Source organism: Brassica napus, chromosome C8, assembly GCF_020379485.1.
Source record: "Brassica napus cultivar Da-Ae chromosome C8, Da-Ae, whole genome shotgun sequence".
Classification (NCBI taxonomy): domain Eukaryota; kingdom Viridiplantae; phylum Streptophyta; class Magnoliopsida; order Brassicales; family Brassicaceae; genus Brassica; species Brassica napus.
In genome coordinates, this window is record NC_063451.1 from 23385815 (window position 1) to 23408079 (window position 22265).

A 22265-nucleotide genomic window follows, 5' to 3' on the forward strand; every position below is an offset into this window, starting at 1 on the left:
GTCTTCCTGATTCCATTAGAATCGCCCAGTCTTGCTCTAACTCCCGTAACACGGTCGATGAGCACGTAAACGGGCCGATGCTTCACACTACGGGCCAAAAACCCCACGCCGGTGTCCGTTTGGAAATTGTAATTAAATATTTTATTAAATAAATTTTTTAATATATATATTTTTATTCTAACTTTCTTAAATGCTTTTTACGCCAAAGAGACGGGACATCTCCCGTCTTTTATGGAACTTTACGAGAGGACCCACAAGAACAAGGCGGGCGTATTTGTAGATGGCAAGTCCGAGCAAATCTACAACGACGTGGTTGCTCGGGTTGAAGACCGCCAGACCCAGCTGACCCAGCAGTCTACCAACGGATTACCCGCCACCTTATCCACACTAGAAGTGGATAAGATTTACGAGGAGGTAAATTTTCTAAAATTTTAATTTTTTATTATTCATTTAATTTAACTTAAAATTTTTACTAACAATATTTATTTTATGTTTTTAAGGTTGTCCCTAAAAAAAGGGACGGACGTTGGGGATTGGTTCCGTCAACGATGTTCCGAGAGCGACATCGTCTTATGGTCAGCGACGGGATGATGAAGTCACTGAGCTGCGTAACGAGTTGGCCGCGACAAAATCTCGTATGGGTGGAGTCGAGGGCTTCTTGGACGTTATAGCGGCCACAAATCCGGAATGGGTGTCCATGTTGAGGAACATGCGACAACAACATCCCATTCGAGGCGAGTCATCCGACATACATAACGAGGCGGATGTTGCGAGGAGGAGTGATGAATTCTACCAGGCGATAAACGACCCTTAGTTTTTTTTTCTGGTTGTTGTATTATAAATTCAAAACTTATTTATATATAAAATATTTTCGTATTGATTTATTTTTATTTTAAATTATAATTTTATTAATAAATTAAATAATTTTAATTATTTTTTTAATTATATTTTTAAATTCTGTAAAATAATAAAAATGAAGTAAATTCGTAGCTAATGTACGACCTATTTACGTGGAAACCTTATGAGGAAATGGCGAGAAAAAATAAACGAGTATTTTACGAGAAAACATTTACGAGGAAATGACGAGGAAAGATAAACGAGTATTTTACGAGGAAATACTTTCGTGGTAGTTATGTGTATTTTGCGAGGAAATACTTTCAAGGTATTTACGTGTAGTTTACGAGGAACTCGTTTCGAGGTATTTACGAGGAAATATAGCGACCTCCTTGCGTGGAATATTTACTTGGTCTTTACGACGAAATGATGTGCTTCGTCTTTACGACGAAATATTTTTCTCGCTAAGTTACGACGAATTGGCGAGGAAATATGTGTTACGACGGATGAGTAACGAGCAAACGTGTTTCCTCGCTAATTCGTCGTAAAGCCTCTTTTACGACGAATTCACGAGGAAAACCGCCCTCGTTAAGATTATGTTTTCTTGTAGTGTATATAAATACTAATTATTCCATTTGTAAAAATAGGAGTATGGTAATCACTGATGATGGACGGCGTTGTGATACGTTTCTGTCAGCATAAGTGTACTTAAAATTCATTTTGCCAAGTAAATACCCCCTAGTGGTCCACTACACTGGCAACCGTATAAGTTTAGGTACTTTGATATATATCAAAACTGGACTAGCTAGATGAGTGCCATCAAAAACGAGGTCAAGGTTCAGGTAATTAACAGTGATTTAGTTCAGATTGTTAGACCACCTCTAACGGTGGTTCTTAAAAGAAGCTCTAAAAGAAATTTGAAAAAAAAAAAAAATCAAAAAGGCTTTAATTAGACAGAACCGGTGCTTAATTAAAGGGAAGTATAATTGGTAAGCAACCATATCGTGGCTCACGCGTATTGGCTTGTTGTTTTTACACAAAAGGGAAAAAAATTTGCCGGGTCTCTCTCTTCTCTTTCTTCGTCGGTTGGTATCTGTCTTTTTCGATTTCATCAAAATCCTTCGTCGGGTCTCTCTCTTCGTCGTCGATTCGGTCGAAATCTCGAGCAGAGAAGATGTTAAATCTGTTTGTCGTCCTCGATTGTGTCTCTCTCTTTTCGATTGCGTCGAAAGCTCTTACCATCGGGTCTCTCTCCTCGTCGTCGAGTCTGTGGAAATCTCTAGCAGAGATGATGTTTGGTCTGGTTATTCTTCCTCGATTTTGTCTCTCTCTTCTTTGATTGCGTCGAAATCCCACTGGACCATGAAATCCAATCATTCAACTTCTTTAAAAAAAAAATTTACGAACTTCTTAGAGGTTCTCCCATTGAACCATGAAAAAATTAATAACACTAACAAGGGTTCTAAACTTTTCAAATCACACAATTAACTATAAAATTATTTATTAGAGCCCCTAATGGGCTCTTACCATTGGAGTTACTCTTACCTCGCATCGATTTTATAACTGCCTAACTGATATGCTTCAGTATTGTTTATATATCAATTTGTATGTAGCTGTATTACAGCAGCCAAGTTGTGAATACGTCAAGCTTGATACCGATGATGGACGGCATTGTGATACGTTTCTATCGGCATAAGTGTACTTAAATTCATTTTCCCAATTAAATACACCTAGTGGTCCACTTCACCGGTGGCAATCATATAAGTTTAGGTATTTTGATTTAGAAAAAAAAATCAAAACTGGACTAGCTAGATGCGTGTTATCAAAGACTACCAGTAGGTCAAGACTCAGGTAATTTAACAATGATTTAATTCGGATTGTTTACAACTCACATCGATTTAAATTTTTTTTTTGGTAAACATGTTAAAATATTATACCAGTTCTTGTTTGTGACAGAGATTACACAGAATACTAGTAGCAGAAAAGAAAATAAAACTAAACACCATAACTAAACTAAACAAAACAACAAAAAGGCCAAAAACCATCCCATAATGGGCTCGGACCTGGAAGCCCAACCAACCAGTAGACCCAAAAGGCCCAAACACCAAAGAGCCTTGGAAACCCTAACCAAGTGCTCGCAGGGAGACGCCGCCACTGAACACTCGAACAGAGGCGAACGTAACCACCGAGCCACCACAGCCGGCAGAGGAGAACAAGGATTCGGCTGAGAAAGACACCCGAACGCCCAAACGCAACCACCACCGGAAGGAAAGCCGATAAAGGTCAGCGTATGACTATGAGCGGAGTGGCTCTCTAGGAGGGGCTTAGCGGGCGAGAGAGAAAGACGTCAAAGCCGAGCCGGTGTGAGAACCGATGCCGTGATCAGCCGCCGCCGGAATCCCTTTCACGCACTCGCCGATGTCCTCAAACAGCAATCTTACTCATGGATCCAAGCAGTTCAAGCTCGTCTGCCTCGCCTCATCGCCACACACCACCAACCAGTTCACTGCCTCCCCCCCCCCACACCGACCAGAAACCGTACAAAACACCACTGGCGTTCACAAACAGAGAGAAGCAACCGGCGACTCTTGAGGAAGCACACCGGGATCTGTCCTCAACGGAACCGGACATGCACGAGCGCAAGGTCACCACCACCGCTTGGACAAAGCAGAGACGTTTAGGGAACTCGAGATCCGCCACATCTACTAGTCCGGCGAGATTCAAAGACCGCAGATGAAGAGCAAAGAAAAGAAGAGTGGTCCCCTCACGGTACCGGCGAACCGAGAACCGGAGGGGCGGAAGCGAGATACGGTGGAGGAGATCTAGTTCTAGAGAGAAGTTGGAGAGATAAGGTAGAGAGAGAAAAGGGCCACCCCTTATTCCAAGCCCTCTTCGATTTAAAAATTCCCTGACTGAAATGATTCAGTATTATTGATATCAATTTGATGTGACTATTTTACAGCAGCCAAGTTGTGAACACGTCAATCTTGATATGTCTTTATAGTTTTATAAACGATACTCTTATATATATATAAAATTGTTACGAAAGTCAAAAGCAGCGGCCACCGAAAATGTTGAAATAATTAAAGATGTGGGTCCCGCTGCACTATTTGCACAGTAGATTTTTTCTCTATATATACGATCGAGTTCGATCGTTTAGAAACACACCATTTCACTCTTCTCTTCTCTCTAATAATAATCTTTCTATCAGTGTTAAAATTTCTACGGGTATAAAATTTTGCCCTTATTTAAATTCCTGCGATACAAATAAATTCCAGTTCTTTTTATAACACGTTATCAGCACGATCACTCTGCGATTCGAAATACAAATGGCAAAAATCGAAAAACTTCAGTTTCCGGCATTGGAAGTAACTGGGACAAACTACACGGCATGGGTTACGAACATGGAGCTCCATCTAGATTCCGAGGAAATACTCGGAACAATAAAAGACGGCAATATATCAACCTCTCATGAAAAAGTTAAGGCCGTGATATTTCTGAGAAGGCATCTAGATGAAAATCTTACGCATGATTATGCGAGAACCAAAGATCCCTTAGATCTTTGGAAAGCTCTGAAGGAGAGGTTTGATAACCAAAAGAAAATTACTCTCCCCCATGCACTCGATGAGTGTAAAAATCTACGATTTCAAGATTTTGAAAAAGTGGAAACGTACAATTCCGCTATATTGAGAATAGCGGCGCAATTAGATTATTGCGGTAAGCCTGTCTCGGAAGCAGAAATGCTCGAGAAAACTTACCAAACGTTCCACAAAAATCATTATGTTCTACAAGAACAATATAGAAATTGTGGGTATACGAGGTTCTCTGAACTCGCTGTGGCGCTTATAATAGCGGAGAGAAATAATGACCTCCTCATTAAAAACCACAATGCCCGACCCACGGGAACCAAAGCATTTCCTGAGGTAAATGCAACGGATATAAAAAATCCGGAAAAAGGAAATTATTCCTATCGTGGGCGTGGTCGTGGCCGTGGTCACAATCGTGGTTTTGGTCGTGGTCGTGGTTATCGATTTAACCGCAACTATGAAAGGAGTAACAACCCAAGAGGAAGGGGATCCAACACATGGAATCGATCTGATCGGGTAAAAGGGAAAGAAACCCAAGAAAACCCTACTCATAAAAATGAGAACGTCTGTTACAGATGTGGATCGAAGGGACACTGGTCTCAAGTATGTCGAACTCCTCGGCATCTATGCCAATTGTACCAAGAATCTATTAAAGGCAAGGCAAAGGAAGTAAATCTTAATGAACACCTTGTGGGTACAACATCGACATACCTCGAATCCTCTGACTTTATGGGAGATTTCGACGAGGCCACTCATCAAAATATTTGAAGTGCTTGTACTGATCAAGCTTAATAATGCCTAGTGATGCCATAAAATATTATGTATTTCACTTTCAAAATATTGTTGTATTTCAAAGTATATAATGTATAATTATTGTGTACTTGTTATTGATGAATAATATGTTTACTTATGAAAGTTTATTTTCTTTATTAATATTAACTGTGTGTTACAGAAATGGATAAGAAAGCAAATGGAACAACAACTAAACAAATTGGTAGAGAAGTTTGCATACCAGATAGTGGCACAACGCACACTATACTGAAGGATAAGAGATATTTCTCTACTTTAAAGTCAGTAAAAATGACTATAAACACAATATCAGGTCCTACAGACCTGATCGAAGGAATTGGCAAGGCGAACTTTATGTTGCCTAATGGAACAAAGTTTTCCATAGATAATGCCTTATATTCTCCAAATTCTAAGAGAAATTTGTTGAGTTTCAAAGATATATACCGTCAAGGGTATAACACTCAGTCTGCAACTGAGAATGGAAAGAAGTATTTGTATATAACTTCTGAAAAATCAGGCAAATGCCTTGTACTGGAAAAATTTCCAGAACTTCCTTCTGGATTGCATCACACTTATATTGATGCTATAGAATCACATCTTGTGATAAAAAGAAATCCAGAAGATGTTACATTATGGCATGATCGCCTTGGTCATCCAGGCACTACAATGATGCGAAAAATCATTGAAAGCTCACATGGTCATTCAATAAAAACCCAAGATATATACCAAAGTAATAAAATGACATGTGATGCGTGTGCTCTTGGGAAATTAATCATAAGACCATCACCAACCAAAGTTGACAAAGAATCACCAAAGTTTTTGGAAAGAATCCAAGGTGATATTTGTGGACCAATACATCCACCGTGTGGACCATTCTACTACTTTATGGTATTAATCGATGCATCGAGTAGATGGTCACATGTTTGTTTGTTATCATCTCGAAATATGGCATTTGCGAGATTTCTAACTCAGATAATCAAATTAAGAGCACAGTTCTCAGATTATCCAATTAAAAGAGTTAGATTAGATAACGCTGGTGAATTCACATCCCAAGCTTTTAATGATTATTGTATGGTATCAGGGATTGAAGTAGAGCATTCTGTTGCTCATGTTCATACACAAAATGGTTTGGCAGAATCATTAATTAAACGGCTGCAACTAATTGCAAGGCCATTGATCATGAGATCAAAACTCCCAACCTCTGTATGGGGACATGCTATTTTGCATGCAGAAGCACTAATTCGGATAAGACCAAGTGCATACCATAGATATTCCCCATTACAGTTAGCATTTGGAAAAGAACCAAATATCTCTCATCTAAAAATCTTTGGTTGTGCGGTTTATATTCCAATAGCACCACCACAACGTACAAAGATGGGACCGCAAAGACGGTTGGGAATATATATTGGCTATGATTCTCCATCAATAATAAGATACCTAAAACCACAAACTGGTGATGTGTTTACGGCACGATTTGCCGATTGTCATTTCAATGAGAAAGAATTCCCAACTCTAGGGGGAGACAATAAACAAGTAGGAAAAGAGATCAAATGGAGTGTACCATCGTTATTACACCTTGATCCTCCTACGAAACAGTCAGAACTAGAAGTTCGACGTATCATGCATTTACAAAATATAGCAAATCAGCTACCAGATGCATTTGCTGATACCAAAATGGTAACTAAATCACATATACACGCTGAAAATACTCCTGCTCGTATTGAAATACCACAAAATGGTGGAACGGCAGTTGATACACGTGAATCAGGAACACGTTTAAAGCGCGGTAGACCTATTGGTTCAAAGGATAAACTTCCTAGAAAACGTAAGGAATGTGAAAAGCATGATACTCCCAAAATAGCGGAAAATATTTTGGAAGAAGCGAATTGTGAATCGAACGACAATATAGAGCATCATGAATCTGATGGAAATCACGAGATTTCTATCAATTACATCCATAATGGAAAGATATGGAAACGAAATGAGATGGATGATATTGATGACGTTTTCTCATACCTTTTAGCAAAGGAAATAAATGAAGAAAACGAAGATCCAGAACCAAAGTCTGTATATGAATGTCAAAAGAGACATGACTGGATAAAATGGAAAGATGCAATTCAAGTCGAATTAGATTCGCTTAACAAACGAAATGTATTCGGACCTATTGTGCTCACACCCAAAGATGTAAAACCTGTTGGGTACAAATGGGTGTTTGTCCGAAAAAGAAACGAGAATAACGAGATTACAAGATACAAAGCTCGTCTCGTAGCCCAAGGTTTCTCTCAAAGGCCAGGAATTGATTATGAGGAAACTTATTCTCCTGTTATGGACGCAATCACATTTAGATTCCTGATGAGCCTAGCGGCCAATGAAAATTTTGAAATGCGTCTCATGGATGTCGTTACGGCATATTTATATGGATCATTAGATACTGATATCTATATGAGAATCCCAGATGGATTTAAAATGCCAGAAATGTTAAGTTCCAAACCTAAAGAGTTATGTGCAATAAAATTGCAAAGATCATTATATGGGTTAAAACAATCTGGACGAATGTGGTATAATCGTCTCAGCAAACACTTAACAAAAGAAGGATACACGAATGATCCTATATGCCCTTGTGTTTTCATAAAGAAAACAACATCCGGATTTGTGATAATCGCGGTGTACGTTGATGATCTTAATATTATTGGAACTCAAAACGAAATCCAAAAGGCATCAAACTATCTGAAAGGAGAATTTGAGATGAAAGATCTCGGGCAGACAAAATATTGTCTAGGATTACAAATTGAGCATTCTCGAAAGGGTATATTTGTACACCAGTCTACATATACCAAACGAGTATTGAAACGCTTTAACATGGATAAAGCAACTCCTCTTAGCACCCCGATGGTCGTTAGATCACTTAATGTTGAAAATGATCCGTTTCGACCATCTGAGGAAAATGAAGAAATACTTGGTCCTGAAACTCCATACTTAAGTGCAATTGGAGCTCTTATGTATCTTGCAAATTGTACTCGACCTGACATATCTTTTGCCATTAATCTTTTAGCGAGATTCAGTTCGTCTCCTACGCGAAGACATTGGAATGGAATTAAACATGTCTTTCGTTACCTTCAAGGAACAACTGATTTAGGCTTGTTTTATCCTAAAAGTTCAAAAGGTCAAATGATTGGTTTTGCAGATGCAGGTTATTTGTCAGATCCACACAAAGCTCGATCCCAGACAGGATATGTTTTTACAATTGGAGGTACCGCCATATCTTGGCGTTCTCAGAAGCAGACACTTGTTGCTACTTCTTCAAATCACGCTGAGATCATTGCACTCCATGAAGCAAGTAGAGAATGTGTATGGCTAAGATCAATAAGCCGACACATCTGTTCAAGCAGTGGGATTGACGAAAATACGGAGCCAACTATTCTATATGAAGATAACGCTGCATGTGTTGCTCAAACGAAGGAAGGATATATCAAAAGCGATAGAACCAAACATATACCTCCGAAGTTCTTCTCATACACACAAGAGCTCGAGAAGAATAAAGAGATTGAAGTAAGATATGTTCGATCATGCGACAATGCAGCCGACCTCTTCACAAAATCACTCCCTACCTCGGTATTCAGAAAACACATCCATAACATTGGGATGCGCCATCAGAAGGATCTATGACTGTTCATTCAAGGGGGAGCTTACGTAGTTGTACTCTTTTTACCTTACTATGGTTTTTCCCATTGGGTTTTCCTGGAAAGGTTTTTAACGAGGCAACAAAGACGTTAAGCGAGAGCGGATAGTGACACCGGCCCCCAAGGGGGAGTGTTACGAAAGTCAAAAGCAGCGGCCACCGAAAATGTTGAAATAATTAAAGATGTGGGTCCCGATGCACTATTTGCACAGTAGATTTTTTCTCTATATATACGATCGAGTTCGATCGTTTAGAAACACACCATTTCACTCTTCTCTTCTCTCTAATAATAATCTTTCTATCAGTGTTAAAATTTCTACGGGTATAAAATTTTGCCCTTATTTAAATTCCTGCGATACAAATAAATTCCAGTTCTTTTTATAACAAAAATATAATAATCCTCCTCGAAGAATCCAGACAAAATATTTGATATTTTCATAGATAAATAGATAAAAATAAATAATCTTGATCCCCAATCATATGTCAAACAATCATATGTCAAATGATATGTCATTAGAGTTCCAATCATATACCAGTAAATTCTTAAATCCATCTCCGTGTTATATTGATTTTGTTTTTTTGTTTTGTTTTCAAGTGCAACAAAACCTCCAACCAGATAAAATATACTGCTCATCATACTTGTGGTCTCGTACAAACATATTAACAACCAAAAAGACTTCATGATTTTCAGATATACCACATATTTTATAAAATAACTCATAATAACAAATAAAGAAACAAATAATCGTAATATAACCGGTGTGCGTGAGCTATTATTAGGGGTCGGTTTTGTTGCGTTTCTAGTTGATGCCTCCTTGGAAAGAATAGTTTAAAGTCTGTCTCAAGTTTTCTTTTTTTTCTTGAGCAATGTCTCAATTTTTAAAGCAAAGGCTGATTCTGGATTGAGGGAAGAAATTAAAACCGAAAACCTAATTCTTCTTGAAAAAAAATAGTTTAGAAAAAAATTTTTTGAGAAAAAAACAAGTCTAGAGGGCAACAACAAGTGTATTTTCTTGACAACGAAGTGTGTTGCTGAGTTACTATATTTAAATAAAACAAAAAAAAACAAAACAAAACTCATTGACAGCTAAACGCAAATTTGTATAGTTGTGCGCGTACGACGCGGTTGTTTTGTCTTTTTAAAATAGAAAAGATAATTAAAAGTGAGTCCGTGTGTAACTCATCATCAGTCATCACATATCTATATAAAGAGGTCTTTCTTTTTCTCAAGTCATCCATTGCAGCTCTCAAGAACAAAAGAAAAATCAGAGAATTCCTGATACCCCAGCAAGTCTTCCAGTTATAACCGATCATGATCTCCGTCGTAATCATCACTGGTCTACTAGTGGAGTACACAGCAGCTCTCGCAAAACTCACCGCAGGGATTATTCCGAGACGGCAAGGAGACAGCAACGTCGTACGAGTTGGTGGTTTCGTCTTGCCTTGTCCTTCTCCGTCCAGTACTATTCGGTCGTCACCGATACCTGACTTTTCTTCTCATCTTGTAGATTTCTGATCTGTGACGACTTTTAGAGATTTTTATTTTGGATTTTGTCATCTTTTTTTAATCTCTTCTAGAAGAGTGACGGCGGAGATTTTTCCCTTGAGTGTGTCTCTATGCCCTCTCTTCCTCTTTGTAAATCTGTATCGAAATATAATAGAGATTTTATATGATTTTGATGAACTCTTGCCATTTACTTGTGTGACGTGCTTCAAATTTTTATGACGTCAAAAGAAGAAGAAAAGGAAACAAAGAGATTAATATATTTTCATATTTGAGATAGGTCGCCTCTGGGCTTTGACTTATTGAGTTCATTAGAGCAACATTATTGCTAGGACAAAAATTAAGTCTTTTAATATTTTTTAATAATATTTAGAGATTAAGAGACAAAGTTAAGATACATGAGTAAATGTGTAGATTATTGCTAGATACTTTTATTGTCTCTTAGTAATTTTATTCTTTATTTTAATAAGTAATAACATATAAAGATGTATTTGAAAGAAAACATATAACATTCGCTTTGGCACGAGGACTTGCTGCAAAGTATTCTCCAACGCGTTCCTAGAAGGTCCCTGCCTTTTGTTCATTACCAACAATAGTATCCTTAGATGTGTTTGGCCAGACACTGATTATAACCTCGTCATCGGCAGAGGTCCATTTTCTTCTCTCCCTACGCTGCACTGGTGTGTCTTCTTATAGACTTGGAGCCTCAGATTGTTGTGAACTGAAAGGAGGGATATCTGATGCTCCAATGTTTTGACTAGAAGGAAAACTTTCATAAGGAAAGTTTCCATGTAGAACACGGTCATTTTGACTGTTGAGAAGTCCTACATAACTAGAGGAATGACTATATGGATGCCTTGAATCCATAGAAATAAGAACAGAGAAGGGAGTAAAGAAGAGAACCCGGAATGGTTACTCATTTTAGGAAAGAAGAGAGAAACAAGATGATGAAGATTATATGATAGAAAGGAGGATGATTTGCATTAAATAGGTGAAACTGTATGTGTAATAAGTTCCAATAATAAAGACTAACCATAAACTACCAATGTCTAATCAAAAGTTATTACACTTTACACAACTACAAAGCTTTCAAGTTTACATGATCATTAAATCAAAACGTGATTTGGTTTGAACTTTCAAACAAACTACACTAAGATAAAGCAAACTTCGGTTACAAACAAACTACACTTCAATTAAATTAAAAGGTGAATTTGGTTTCAAACTAAACAACACTTCACAAGCATTAACCACCACAGTAAAATGGTACAAAAGCAGAGCTAACATTAAAAACAATAGTCAATCTAGCAATGTGTTTTGATAGCAAACAATACGGAAGAGTTATCTATAACAATGTCACAAAAGACGATTCACTTTATTACAATGTATGCACATATCAATTCATGATCAACACTAAAGTATCATCGCAAATTCATTATATAGTCAGTCTTGCAATGTATTTACAGAAAAAAAATCAACACTAAAGTATCATTGCAAATTCATTATCATCGCAAATTCATTATATAGCCAGTCCTACAATGTATTCACAGAAAAAAAAATCAACACTAAAGTATCATCGCAAACCGTTTCACAGACGAGAAATACGAACCATAATCAGATAGCAAACCCTAAATCTAGACTAATTTTCAATTTAAATTACTCATATACAAACCATACAATCACAAACCGAAATCGTATAATCGCACAAAAATCCTCTAAATCTCAAAACAGAGGAGGGACACATACCTTGTTTTGGGCTATGCACCGAGAGGATTTCGATTTGGGCTATCAACGAGAGGACATGCACCGAGAGGATTTCGACGCATGACATGCACCAAGAGGATTTCGATTTGGGCAATCAACGAGAGGAGCTAGCAACAGATTGATGTGGAGTGATCGGAATGAAGGAGAGGATGAGGATTTGGGCATGGACGTCTGCGGCGAACCTATGGTGATTCTTTCGCCGACAAGTTCTCAACAAGAAGAAGACGGAAATGAGAAGACCGAAACGCGACTTTCCCTTCCTCGAATCGTAAAGCCAATATGCAGCTGCCACCTGGCACTTAAGGACGTCCGCCCAAACTTCTTAATTAAGGCCCGTTAGTAAACATTTTCCGTGTTTTTGATTTATTTTTAGACCCAAAAATGCTAAGAAGTGGGCTTAAGAAGTGGCGATAATGATGCCCTTAGAGCACCTCCATTAATATTCATTGAGTGTCTTAACAATAAAATTAAGAAAATTAAGAGAAAGACAAAGAAAAATATTTCAAAAGTGATACTATTAAATACTCTTAAAAATTTATGATACCACATGTCTCTTTTTAATTGGTTCAATTTAACAACAATAATTAATTTTAATTAGATAATTAAATTAATATTAAAATAATTATATTTTTTATTTTAAAATTCATATTCGAGTTACTTACCAATAAGGTTGCTCTTAGTTTATTTGTTTTGTTTTCCAACTCAGAATGTATTAGTTCTTCTGGTCCACGGACTAGACATTGAGTATATACAACCTATATTCATGTTTATATTTTTCCTTTAAAACAGAAAATAGTATTTTGAGTATTTTCTCTTAGAAATAGAAATATAGTAAATTGATATTATGGATTATAAATTCTCTAAGTAAGTTTTGGTCTGTGAAGATTTTCGGACGATTGGCAATAATTTATTCATAATTTTCGTTCCAAGAATGTAAACACTTTAATTTATTCATTAGTTTAGCAAAATCAGTAGACACTTTAATTTATTTTGGGCTAAAATCAAGACATGATACAAAACACTTTAATTTATTCATTAGTTTAGCAAAATCAGTAGACACTTTAATTTATTTTGGGCTAAAATCAAGACATGATACAAAACACTAATTTGTGTGTTTTCGAAAGAAAGAAAAATAACAATCATAGCAAGAAAAAGAACCAAAATAATATAAACAGTTATACACATATTACAAACTAAATTATTAAAAACCAAGTTTGTTTTGAAAAGAACAAACTAACAACTATCATATACAAATTTATATCAAAAATTTAGGTCCATACCCCTTCGTCAAAATGATTGATCTAGGAGATAATATTAAACTGATTAAATAAACAAGATGCAACAGAAGATAACCAACTCAATTGAACACTTCTGATAAACATTTTAAAGAAAATCGAGTTCCGATGATGTGAAGATGTTTTGTAGTTTATTTTATTTTCTCTCTAGAAGTGTAACTGTAGTTTTCTTTAAACTGATGTTATCGGCTGAGTGAAGTTTACCAAAAAAAAGGTTATGTATCGGCTGAGCTAATCGATAGGTTAGTAGAACAGCTAATGCTAGTGTGTAGTGCGCGTTCTTACGCGCTTCATTATTTTATTCTGACTAAAAGACCCGAAAATATTAAAATATGAATACGAGTCCAAGTGAGTAACGACGAACCTAGTGGAGCAACTCTAACTTCTTTAATGGTCTACTCTCCCTATAAAGGGAGAAAATGAGTTCCCTCTTTCTCACAAGTAATATCAATAAATTCAACACTCAAAGTAGAGAACTCACAAGACTGCTAGATCATTCTTCTCCAGAGAAACTTCATTCTGCAACTTCATCGATCATGATCTCTGTTGTAATCCTCGCTGAGCTACTAGTGGAGTACACGACAGCTCTCGCTAAACTCACCGCTGATATTCTTCCGAGGCGGGAAGGCGACGGAAACTTCATACGGATTGGCAATTTCTCAATGTATTGTCCTCCTAGATCCTCGCCCGTTCCAGATTTCTCTTCGCATCTCGTCGATTTCTGATCTTGTCAATGTGTTTTTCTCTTCTTCTATTCTTTTGATCGAGTAGATGAGTCTTTTTTTTAATGCTAAAACGGAGTAGATGAGTCACAGCTGAGGATTTTGTTAACCTCTATTTTGTTTTGTTTTTTTTGAAACACCGACCTCTATTTGTTTATTTTCTCTTAACTTTTGTATTTCTAACTCTTTCTCCATGTCATAACTAATATTCGATTATTTGTTTTCTTTAGAATAATTATGATTTTGTATTTACTGAATTATACAACAAAATGATGACTTTGTTTTCTTGCTTTTCTTTTCTTAATGTACTATATGATAACCTGCGCATGCGGACGGAATGAGTTCTTATAATAATGTTTGTTTATGAAATGATTTTAACATTTTGCAACACTACAATCTTTATCGGTTATAAAATGATGAATACAAATATTGGTCTCATAAATATATCATCGTTGTTGAAGAGTTAACGTATTACATCTCATTTTTATTATTTTTAAGACTTCATATGCACAAAAGAAAATTAAGTTTTGCGGCTGACACAAATCACCAAAACCAAATAGGCAACATCGATTGTATGATGACGAAAGAGGATTAGGTTTTCTGCTCTCGATTTGTTTACTATTGACTCTCCATAAGTGATTTCATTTTCTACCTCTATAGAATTGTACTTTCGTTCTCGTCTTTGTTTCATTGATATGATTTAAGTTTATTTTTTAATTTCTTTTATGAATTCAGTGAATTACAAAAGTGTCAATTAAAAAAATGGACATCTGTAAAAAATAGTTTCACTCCATATACATATCTAAGAATCAAAATTTTGAAAAAAAAAATCACCGGCAAACTATATTAACAGGTTAGTGTTCAAATCTAATATATCAAGCTGTTATATAATATAACTGCAAACTCAAAATATAAATGTTTGTCTAGTATATATTCACCGGCTCGGTCTAAAAATCATCTAATTAGAACAACAAAACAAATTACTTATTTCACCAGTTCGAGTAATATCTGAATCCGAAGGGGTAATATCTGAATCCGAAAGGGTAATATCTGAACCCTATATTTCTAGTTTACTTTTCTCATTTTATTCAAAATATTTATATTAATGATTTTTATTGCTCAAAATTAGATAATATACATATAATTATGGACAAAATCATTTGTTACTCACTTAAAATACATATCAAGTTCTTGTTTCTTGCATTAACAAAAATTGGATCTAATATTTCAAAACAACAACTAAATTAGTGTCTTTCTATTTTTAAAGTTTCATCTCCAAACTTATTAATATTTTAATCTTTTAAAAATTTAAAAAAACAGTTAAGATAAAATATATTTTAAATACAACAAACTTAAACAATGAATAATTTATTTATTTTTTCTTCAAAATTTAAATATCCGAACCCGACCCAAAATATCCGAACCCGAGCATAAAATACCCGAACTCCACTCAAAGTGTAGAAATACCCGAACGGGTTCTATACATTTATACTGAAATATGTGATACAAACCCGAACGCGTATCCGAACGCCCACCCCTATGATATATGATCAATTGTATCTTGCTTGAACCAAAAAAAAACTTAAACCATTGATCACAATTTTTTTTAATGTGGGACTTTTACCTTTTTTAGTAATTTATAGTTATTTTTAAAAATTCAAAATATAACATATAAGAAAAAATCTAATTATTTTTATTATATGCTTGATGTGATTGTTTAATTTTTTTTTATAGTATAAAATTAAACAAAAAAAGAGAGGTTAGAAATTTTTTTATCAAATATGTATTATTCATAATCATTAATTGTCATATATATGGTAATCATATTAGTTAATTTCGTAGCTTTTATTTAAGGAAAGAAAAAATATTCTTTTGTACACTATTAATTAATGTGATAGTTAGTTTAATAAAAAACATAGTATATGTTTATATGGACCAACTTATTTTTCTAATAATTTTAAAAATCATTCTCGTGATGACACATGACTATGAAAACATATTGTAATGCTACAGGATTAATATACAGGGGATATGATAATCGATAATCTGTTTTCATAATTGACATTCTGTTATATTCTGTCCAATTGATAATTGTCCTGCTAATGATGATTTTGAGGCGTTAGTCTCATTTTAGTTGTCATGAGTCATGACATATGAGAGTTATATTTGGCTCTGATAATAATTTTTGCCGAATGACAAAAAAACACAAAAACAGATGTTCAATAAAGCAGATTAGCCAAAAAAAATCCTTGAATAATGTTTTGTTATTTGATATTAGTAATGATATTAGTAATTCTTTCGAAAGTTAGTTAAGTTCAACTACGTAAAATTCTTCAAAAGATAGATCCCGTATCTGCGTATTTGGTTTTAGAGCAAAAGTAAGATTATATAAACCGATAGTGGTAAACAACTTCTTTTTTTTCTTTAAAGAAGAAAAATTGAATGTTCTATCTAAAACCAAATACATTAGATACGGGAAATTAACTTTTCTAGATTTTATTCAGTAAGTAAGTACAGTTATTACTTGAAAAGCGGCAGCTAATAATGGTATTTTGCCGTACGTATTTGTCTTCTCGCCGTGACTATGGTCTAGAGCGCGCAACACGCGACAGACTACAAAAAAAGCAAAAAAAAAAAGGAAAGCGATATACGACTAATAACACTGTAATTTATCGCCTATATAAAGAGATTTTCCAACACCATTTTTCTAGAGATAATTATTATAAACACTCAAGAAGTCAGAAACTTGTAGCTTCTCCCGAGTTCTTCGAGAACTATTTACTAAAAAAAAATTTATTCTGATATAATATTACTCAGATCATGATTTCTGTTGTTGTCATCACTGAGCTACTGGTTGAGTACACGGCGGCACTGGCCAAACTCACCGCCGGGATTCTTCCGAGACGTCAAGGAGACAGAGACGTCGTTCGGATCGGCGGTTTCTCTCTACGTTATCCTCCTCGACCGACGACAACGATTCCAGATTTCTCTTCTCATCTCGTTGACTTCTGATCAGGGACCAACGATCTTTTTTCAGATCTCCGTTTTGTGTGATTCGCCGGAACTTGTGACGGGAGAGACTTTTATTTTATTTTATTTTTCCTTGATTCTGTTATCTCGTACTCTAGTTTTTTGTTGTTTATGTGAGGAAAGAGTTTTGGATCGATTAGAGGTTTGTAAAATTGTATCGAGTTATAATTGAGATAATTATTTTGATAAACTGCAAATGATATAAATGCCAAGTTAGTAAGTGAAATTAACTAGGGAAAATATTGCATGTGATTTTAAGTTTTTAACAAAGTTTTCACATATAATTTCTCGACGAAATAAAGTTTTACCAAGGGAAAATATTGCATGTGATTTTTTTTTCCTGAAGAACAAACAAATATTTAAAATTCCTTTGAAGTTGGTTTTCTACATTTCTTACCAGTTTATGATTGGCAACATACCTTACGCGTATATTCTAGTCTCTAGACATAAAATTATGGATAGTGTAGATCGTATGCCATATTTCAAGTGGTACATTTAAAACCGGTATGAGCTGAATCAACCCAGTGATCACCGCACAAGAGTTGGGAAATAATACTCATAGAAGTCGCTGGTCATCTAATATCCACACAAGAGTTGGGAAAGAACAATAAATACATACTCATCGGGTATAGAAGTCAGACTTATCTTCTTTCTCTCATGTCTATGGACCATTTTAATATTTTATCGTCATCAACATTTAAGTCGATTTACTAGTATCCTATAAGAATTGACATATGTAGTTATTTAGTCTGTGGTTGGGGATGGGTGGTGACAGTCATGTGTTTTTTTTTCTCAAATAATTGAAAATACTGTAGGAGATGCAGCTAACTTTGTTCTTTTTTTATTTATTTGATTGATAAATGTGTCAACATTATAGTTACAGTGCTATATACATAGAGAAAGAGAGAGATATTATGAGAAACTTAGGAAAGGAAGGTTTGGTGGATGGATTGGAGTGTCCAGAGAAAAGTATATTGATTTCTTAGAGACAAAAACACACATACACACAATCAAACTACTCGCAGACGTATCTCTAAGTTTAGGACTATATATGAGTTGTGGTTCTGGTCAGATTTGCGGCCACGCAAGAGAGACAAATCTTTTGATCACTTACAATTCCAAGATGTCTTTCTCATATAGTTTAGATTCTAAACCGACCTTCTCTCCTATCTTTATTCTCATCTTCTATAACTGGTATAATTTGTTTTTATTAATCAATGTTCTATGTTACTATCTAGGTATTAATTAGTTTTCACTAGGTACCTTAGAGCATCGATATCGGGGGCCCTTATGCCCGTCCCGTAGTTTTAAATGGGTCGATAATAAATGAAAAAGAAATGAAAAGAGAGTGGGACGGGCCTTTAGTAAGGGCTGTTCGGGCTCGTCCCGTAGGCGACGTGGCAGCACGGGAGTGGGCGATGGAATCGGTGTTGTTCGGCTGTTGTTCTCCTCGAGAATTCCAAAATCGAAATCAAAAAAAAAAAAATCAAAAGCTCGATGGCGATGGCGAAGGCGATGGCGAAGCCTTGATCTCCAAATCCATCTCTTCAAATCGAAAGCCAACCCTGCGTCTTCTCTCTTTCACTGGAGTGGGAGATCTCTTTATCTCCCTTGGCGAGGTCGCAGCTTTCGGCGTCGTTTGATCCCCCGATCCTCCTCCAAAGCTCAATCCACATCGGTTCGCTTCCGTTCCAATACGACGAGAACCAATCCTCTCCAAAACCTTTGAGAATCGTCCCAACAACAAAAAAAAAAAACAAGGTTTGTTTTTCAAGTCCGATCTGATTTCAAATTTTTTTTTAGGGTTTTGTCGAAATTCGACGAATAAAATGGTATTTATCCGATGTTGTTTGATAGATTCGATGGCAAAAAGATATAGATTCATTGGTTTGAGAACAATTGTATAGATTCTAGGGTTCGGCAATTTATGATAGTTCGTATAGATTTCAAAAGCTTTCTATGGTTCGATTGTACGATTGTTTCGTTATAGCTTGTGTGATTGTTTCGTTTTGATTGTATGATTGTTTAGTTGGTAAAAAAACATCCTTGTTCGGTTCAAATTTCTATGTTTGATTGTTTAGTATAGATTTGAACAACTGTATGATTGTTTCGTATAGATTTCTATGGTTCGAGATCATTTGATTAACTGGTTTAGAGTTTGATATGTCTGCAAATTCCAATCTGTGAAAATAAGCTCATGTCATTTGTATAGATTTGATTCGTATAGACTAATAGTTTAGAGTTTGATTCTTATAGATTTAAATATCTCATGTCATTTGTTTTGATTAGCTTTCTTCATGAGACTTTGCATTTTCCATAGTTCGTAGTTTATAGATTAATGTTTATATTAAATGTTAGATATATATTTAAGCCACTGATGTTTAAAAAGAAAGTTGATAGCTTTTTAGTTGTGTAATAAGTTGGGATTAGACATTTCTTGTTCGGAGTTTGCCATTAAGGCGGTGATGTACGTTGTATTCTTCACTTCCTCCTATTTAAATCTCTTATCTTTTCTCTCTTCTATCATCTCATTAGTCTTTCTCCAAGAAATCTCTTATATTTTCTTACTGTTATGGATCCAAGCAATCTTCGTAGCCAGTCCTCTAGCTACGTAGGACTGCTTCACAGTCAACAAGGTAGCATTTTCCATGAAAACTTTCCTTATGAAAGTTTTCATTCTAGTGTTAACTTTGGAGAATCACAGACTTTTCCGGCTTTCAGTTCACAACAATCTCAAGATGCACCAGTAGAGACACCAGTAAAGACACCAGCAGCCCGTGTTGTAAGACGCAAATGGAATCCAGCAGATGACGAGGTGCTGATCAGTGCGTGGCTTAACACTTCCAAGGATGCTATTGTTGCAAATGAGCAGAGGTCGGGGGCCTTCTGGAAACGGGTTTCTGCTTATTATGCATCAAGTCCTCATAGAAGAGAGGATGGTGTGAGAGAACACGGTTGTTGCAAGAAGAGGTGGCACATAATCAATGAAGATGTTAACAAGTTCTGTGCCGCATACTCGGCAGCAGAGCGACAAATGAGAAGTGGTGAGACTGACACTGGCGTTCTGAAGAAGGTGCATGACAGTTTCTTCTCTGATCAAGAGCACAAGTTCACACTTGAACATGCTTGGTGTGTGTTGAGGTATGAACAGAAGTGGCTCAGCCTTACCACACCCACGGCGGGTGGCGTTTCGAAGAGGAAGAATGTGGAGATAAATTCCCAAACTTCTACCAACGAAGGCTTCGTTGATGTTGAGAGCAGGCCTGAAGGTGTCAAGGCTGCTAAGGCTAAAAGAAATACGGGTAAAGGGAAGTCCGTGGCTGTGATTGCGACTGTTTGGGAAATGAAGAAGGACGATTTGGTGAGGAAGGAGAGACTGTCGAGGCTAGCAATACTAGACACTCTCCTTGCCAAGACTCAACCATTGAGTGAGGCGGAAGAAGTTGTGAAGAATAAGCTCCTAGCCGAGTTATTCTGAAAAAAATTAAGAAGAAGATGTCTCTTTATGTCTTTAATTTTCTGTATGCTCTATGTTCTTGTTTGGTGTTTGCTCTATGTAGTTTCGGTTTCCTTAAATGGGTTCTTATAAATGAATCATTTTCTTTTAATGTGTTTGCTCTATGTTTGTGTATAGCTCTTTGTTTCTAACTTTATAGCTCTATGTGTATCTAATTTAAATTTCGACAATGTATGCAGGTTAAGTAAAAATGGGACATTACAGCTATACGCAGCCATCAGATGACGAGGATTTATTTGGAAACAATGACGACAGTGATTACAGCGAGACGGATGATCTCATACGACGTGACCAACCTGAGTTAAGCTTGGAACGTAGTTCACAAGTTCACTACCCTCCGCAACCGGAGGTTGAGTTTGGTTTTCCGCAGGTTGCTATTGTGGTGGTAAGCCACTGCTTGCAATGTCTAACACTAGGCAAGATCAAGGTATGTGCTAGTTAGTTACTGACTTGCTTATGTGCTACTTTGTGTATGTGCTTAGCTAGTTTTGCGTATGTGAAACAGGGAGAAGATATTACACTTGTACGAAGAAAGACGACGGCGAATGCCATGTCTACAAATGGTGGGATGAGGCGCTGATGGAGGAGATGAGAGCCAGAGATATACACGTGCTTCAGCTGGGTGAAAAGGTAGAAAGCCTAACCCTTTTGACTGACTATGACACAGAGCAGAAGATACGAAACCTAGAGAAGATTGTGGGTGATATGGGTAAGGAGAAATCTTCTTTTAGTTATGGGTTTGAGTGCTTTGTAATAGACATAGTTGTTCTTGTTGTTGTAATAGGCTTGGTGGTTATGTTTGGATAATTTTAACTATGTAATCGATGTATTTTCTCGGATGTAACCGACATGGTTTTGTTTTGTATTTTCTCGGATGTAACCGATATGGTTTTGTACTCTTTTATTTGTGCTCGTAACCAAATAGAATGGCTGACCATAAGTCACATGATCTCAAGTTTCTTATTTGTAACATAAGTCATAAGTTAGATTGTTTATACACATGTTTATTTCATTTATAACCATAAGTCACAAGTTGGGTTTCTTTGTACCAATAAGTCACATAATCCAAAGCCACATGTTTATTTTGCTTTCTACCAATAAGTCACAAGATATACTAAAGAGTTTATATCAATATTCATTCACGGGAGGATTCGTAGAGACTTCTTCTTTATCATATAAGTATTGAGACTTCTTCTCTCATTACAAATGTGGAAAGTCTCATCTTCTCTTAATTTCTAAACATTTTTTTTCTGTTGTAAAAATTGTCTATGGCTTCTTCTTCCCATTATCATTACCACAAAGATGATGATGATGAATTAGATGACGTATTTGAAGATTTATTTGAAGAATTTGATTTCAATCCAAAACCAAAAGAGCGAAAAACACGAGTTTTTATCGAGAGACACCGGGAGGAAGGCCATCAGAAGCTCTGGAATAATTATTTTAGCGAAACTCCAACATACCCGCACAATGTATTCCGGCGACGGTTTCGAATGAACAAGGCATTATTCTTGCGTATTGTGCATCGTCTCTCTACAGAAGTTGAG

The 22265-nt window shown here is 36.1% G+C and overlaps 4 protein-coding genes across 4 annotated transcripts; all 4 read left to right on the forward strand.

Annotated features, from left to right (window-relative positions):
- Nucleotides 1–10092: 10092 nt before the first annotated feature.
- BNAC08G12580D lies at nt 10093–10573 on the forward strand. Its single transcript, XM_013854587.3, has one exon. It carries the CDS (start codon nt 10202–10204, stop codon nt 10403–10405), a length of 204 nt encoding a protein of 67 aa, XP_013710041.1. The 5' UTR covers nt 10093–10201; the 3' UTR covers nt 10406–10573.
- Nucleotides 10574–13821: 3248 nt separating this feature from the next.
- BNAC08G12600D lies at nt 13822–14462 on the forward strand. Its single transcript, XM_013854954.3, has one exon. The coding sequence runs from the start codon at nt 13869–13871 to the stop codon at nt 14172–14174; it is 306 nt and encodes a 101-aa protein (XP_013710408.1). The 5' UTR covers nt 13822–13868; the 3' UTR covers nt 14175–14462.
- Nucleotides 14463–16868: 2406 nt separating this feature from the next.
- On the forward strand, nt 16869–17391 carry BNAC08G12610D. Its single transcript, XM_013854573.3, has one exon. It carries the CDS (start codon nt 16992–16994, stop codon nt 17181–17183), a length of 192 nt encoding a protein of 63 aa, XP_013710027.1. The 5' UTR covers nt 16869–16991; the 3' UTR covers nt 17184–17391.
- A 2382-nt stretch (nt 17392–19773) lies between these two features.
- On the forward strand, nt 19774–20679 carry LOC125591915 (glutathione S-transferase T3-like). The gene has a single exon (XM_048766838.1). It carries the CDS (start codon nt 19774–19776, stop codon nt 20677–20679), a length of 906 nt encoding a protein of 301 aa, XP_048622795.1.
- The last annotated feature ends 1586 nt before the right edge of the window (nt 20680–22265 follow it).

Excerpts from the sequence above, each read along its gene's own strand:
- BNAC08G12580D (XM_013854587.3), top strand. The coding sequence starts at position 10,202 with ATGATCTCCGTCGTAATCATCACTGGTCTACTAGTGGAGTACACAGCA.
- BNAC08G12600D (XM_013854954.3), top strand. The coding sequence starts at position 13,869 with ATGAGTTCCCTCTTTCTCACAAGTAATATCAATAAATTCAACACTCAA.
- BNAC08G12610D (XM_013854573.3), top strand. The coding sequence starts at position 16,992 with ATGATTTCTGTTGTTGTCATCACTGAGCTACTGGTTGAGTACACGGCG.
- LOC125591915 (XM_048766838.1), top strand. The coding sequence starts at position 19,774 with ATGGATCCAAGCAATCTTCGTAGCCAGTCCTCTAGCTACGTAGGACTG.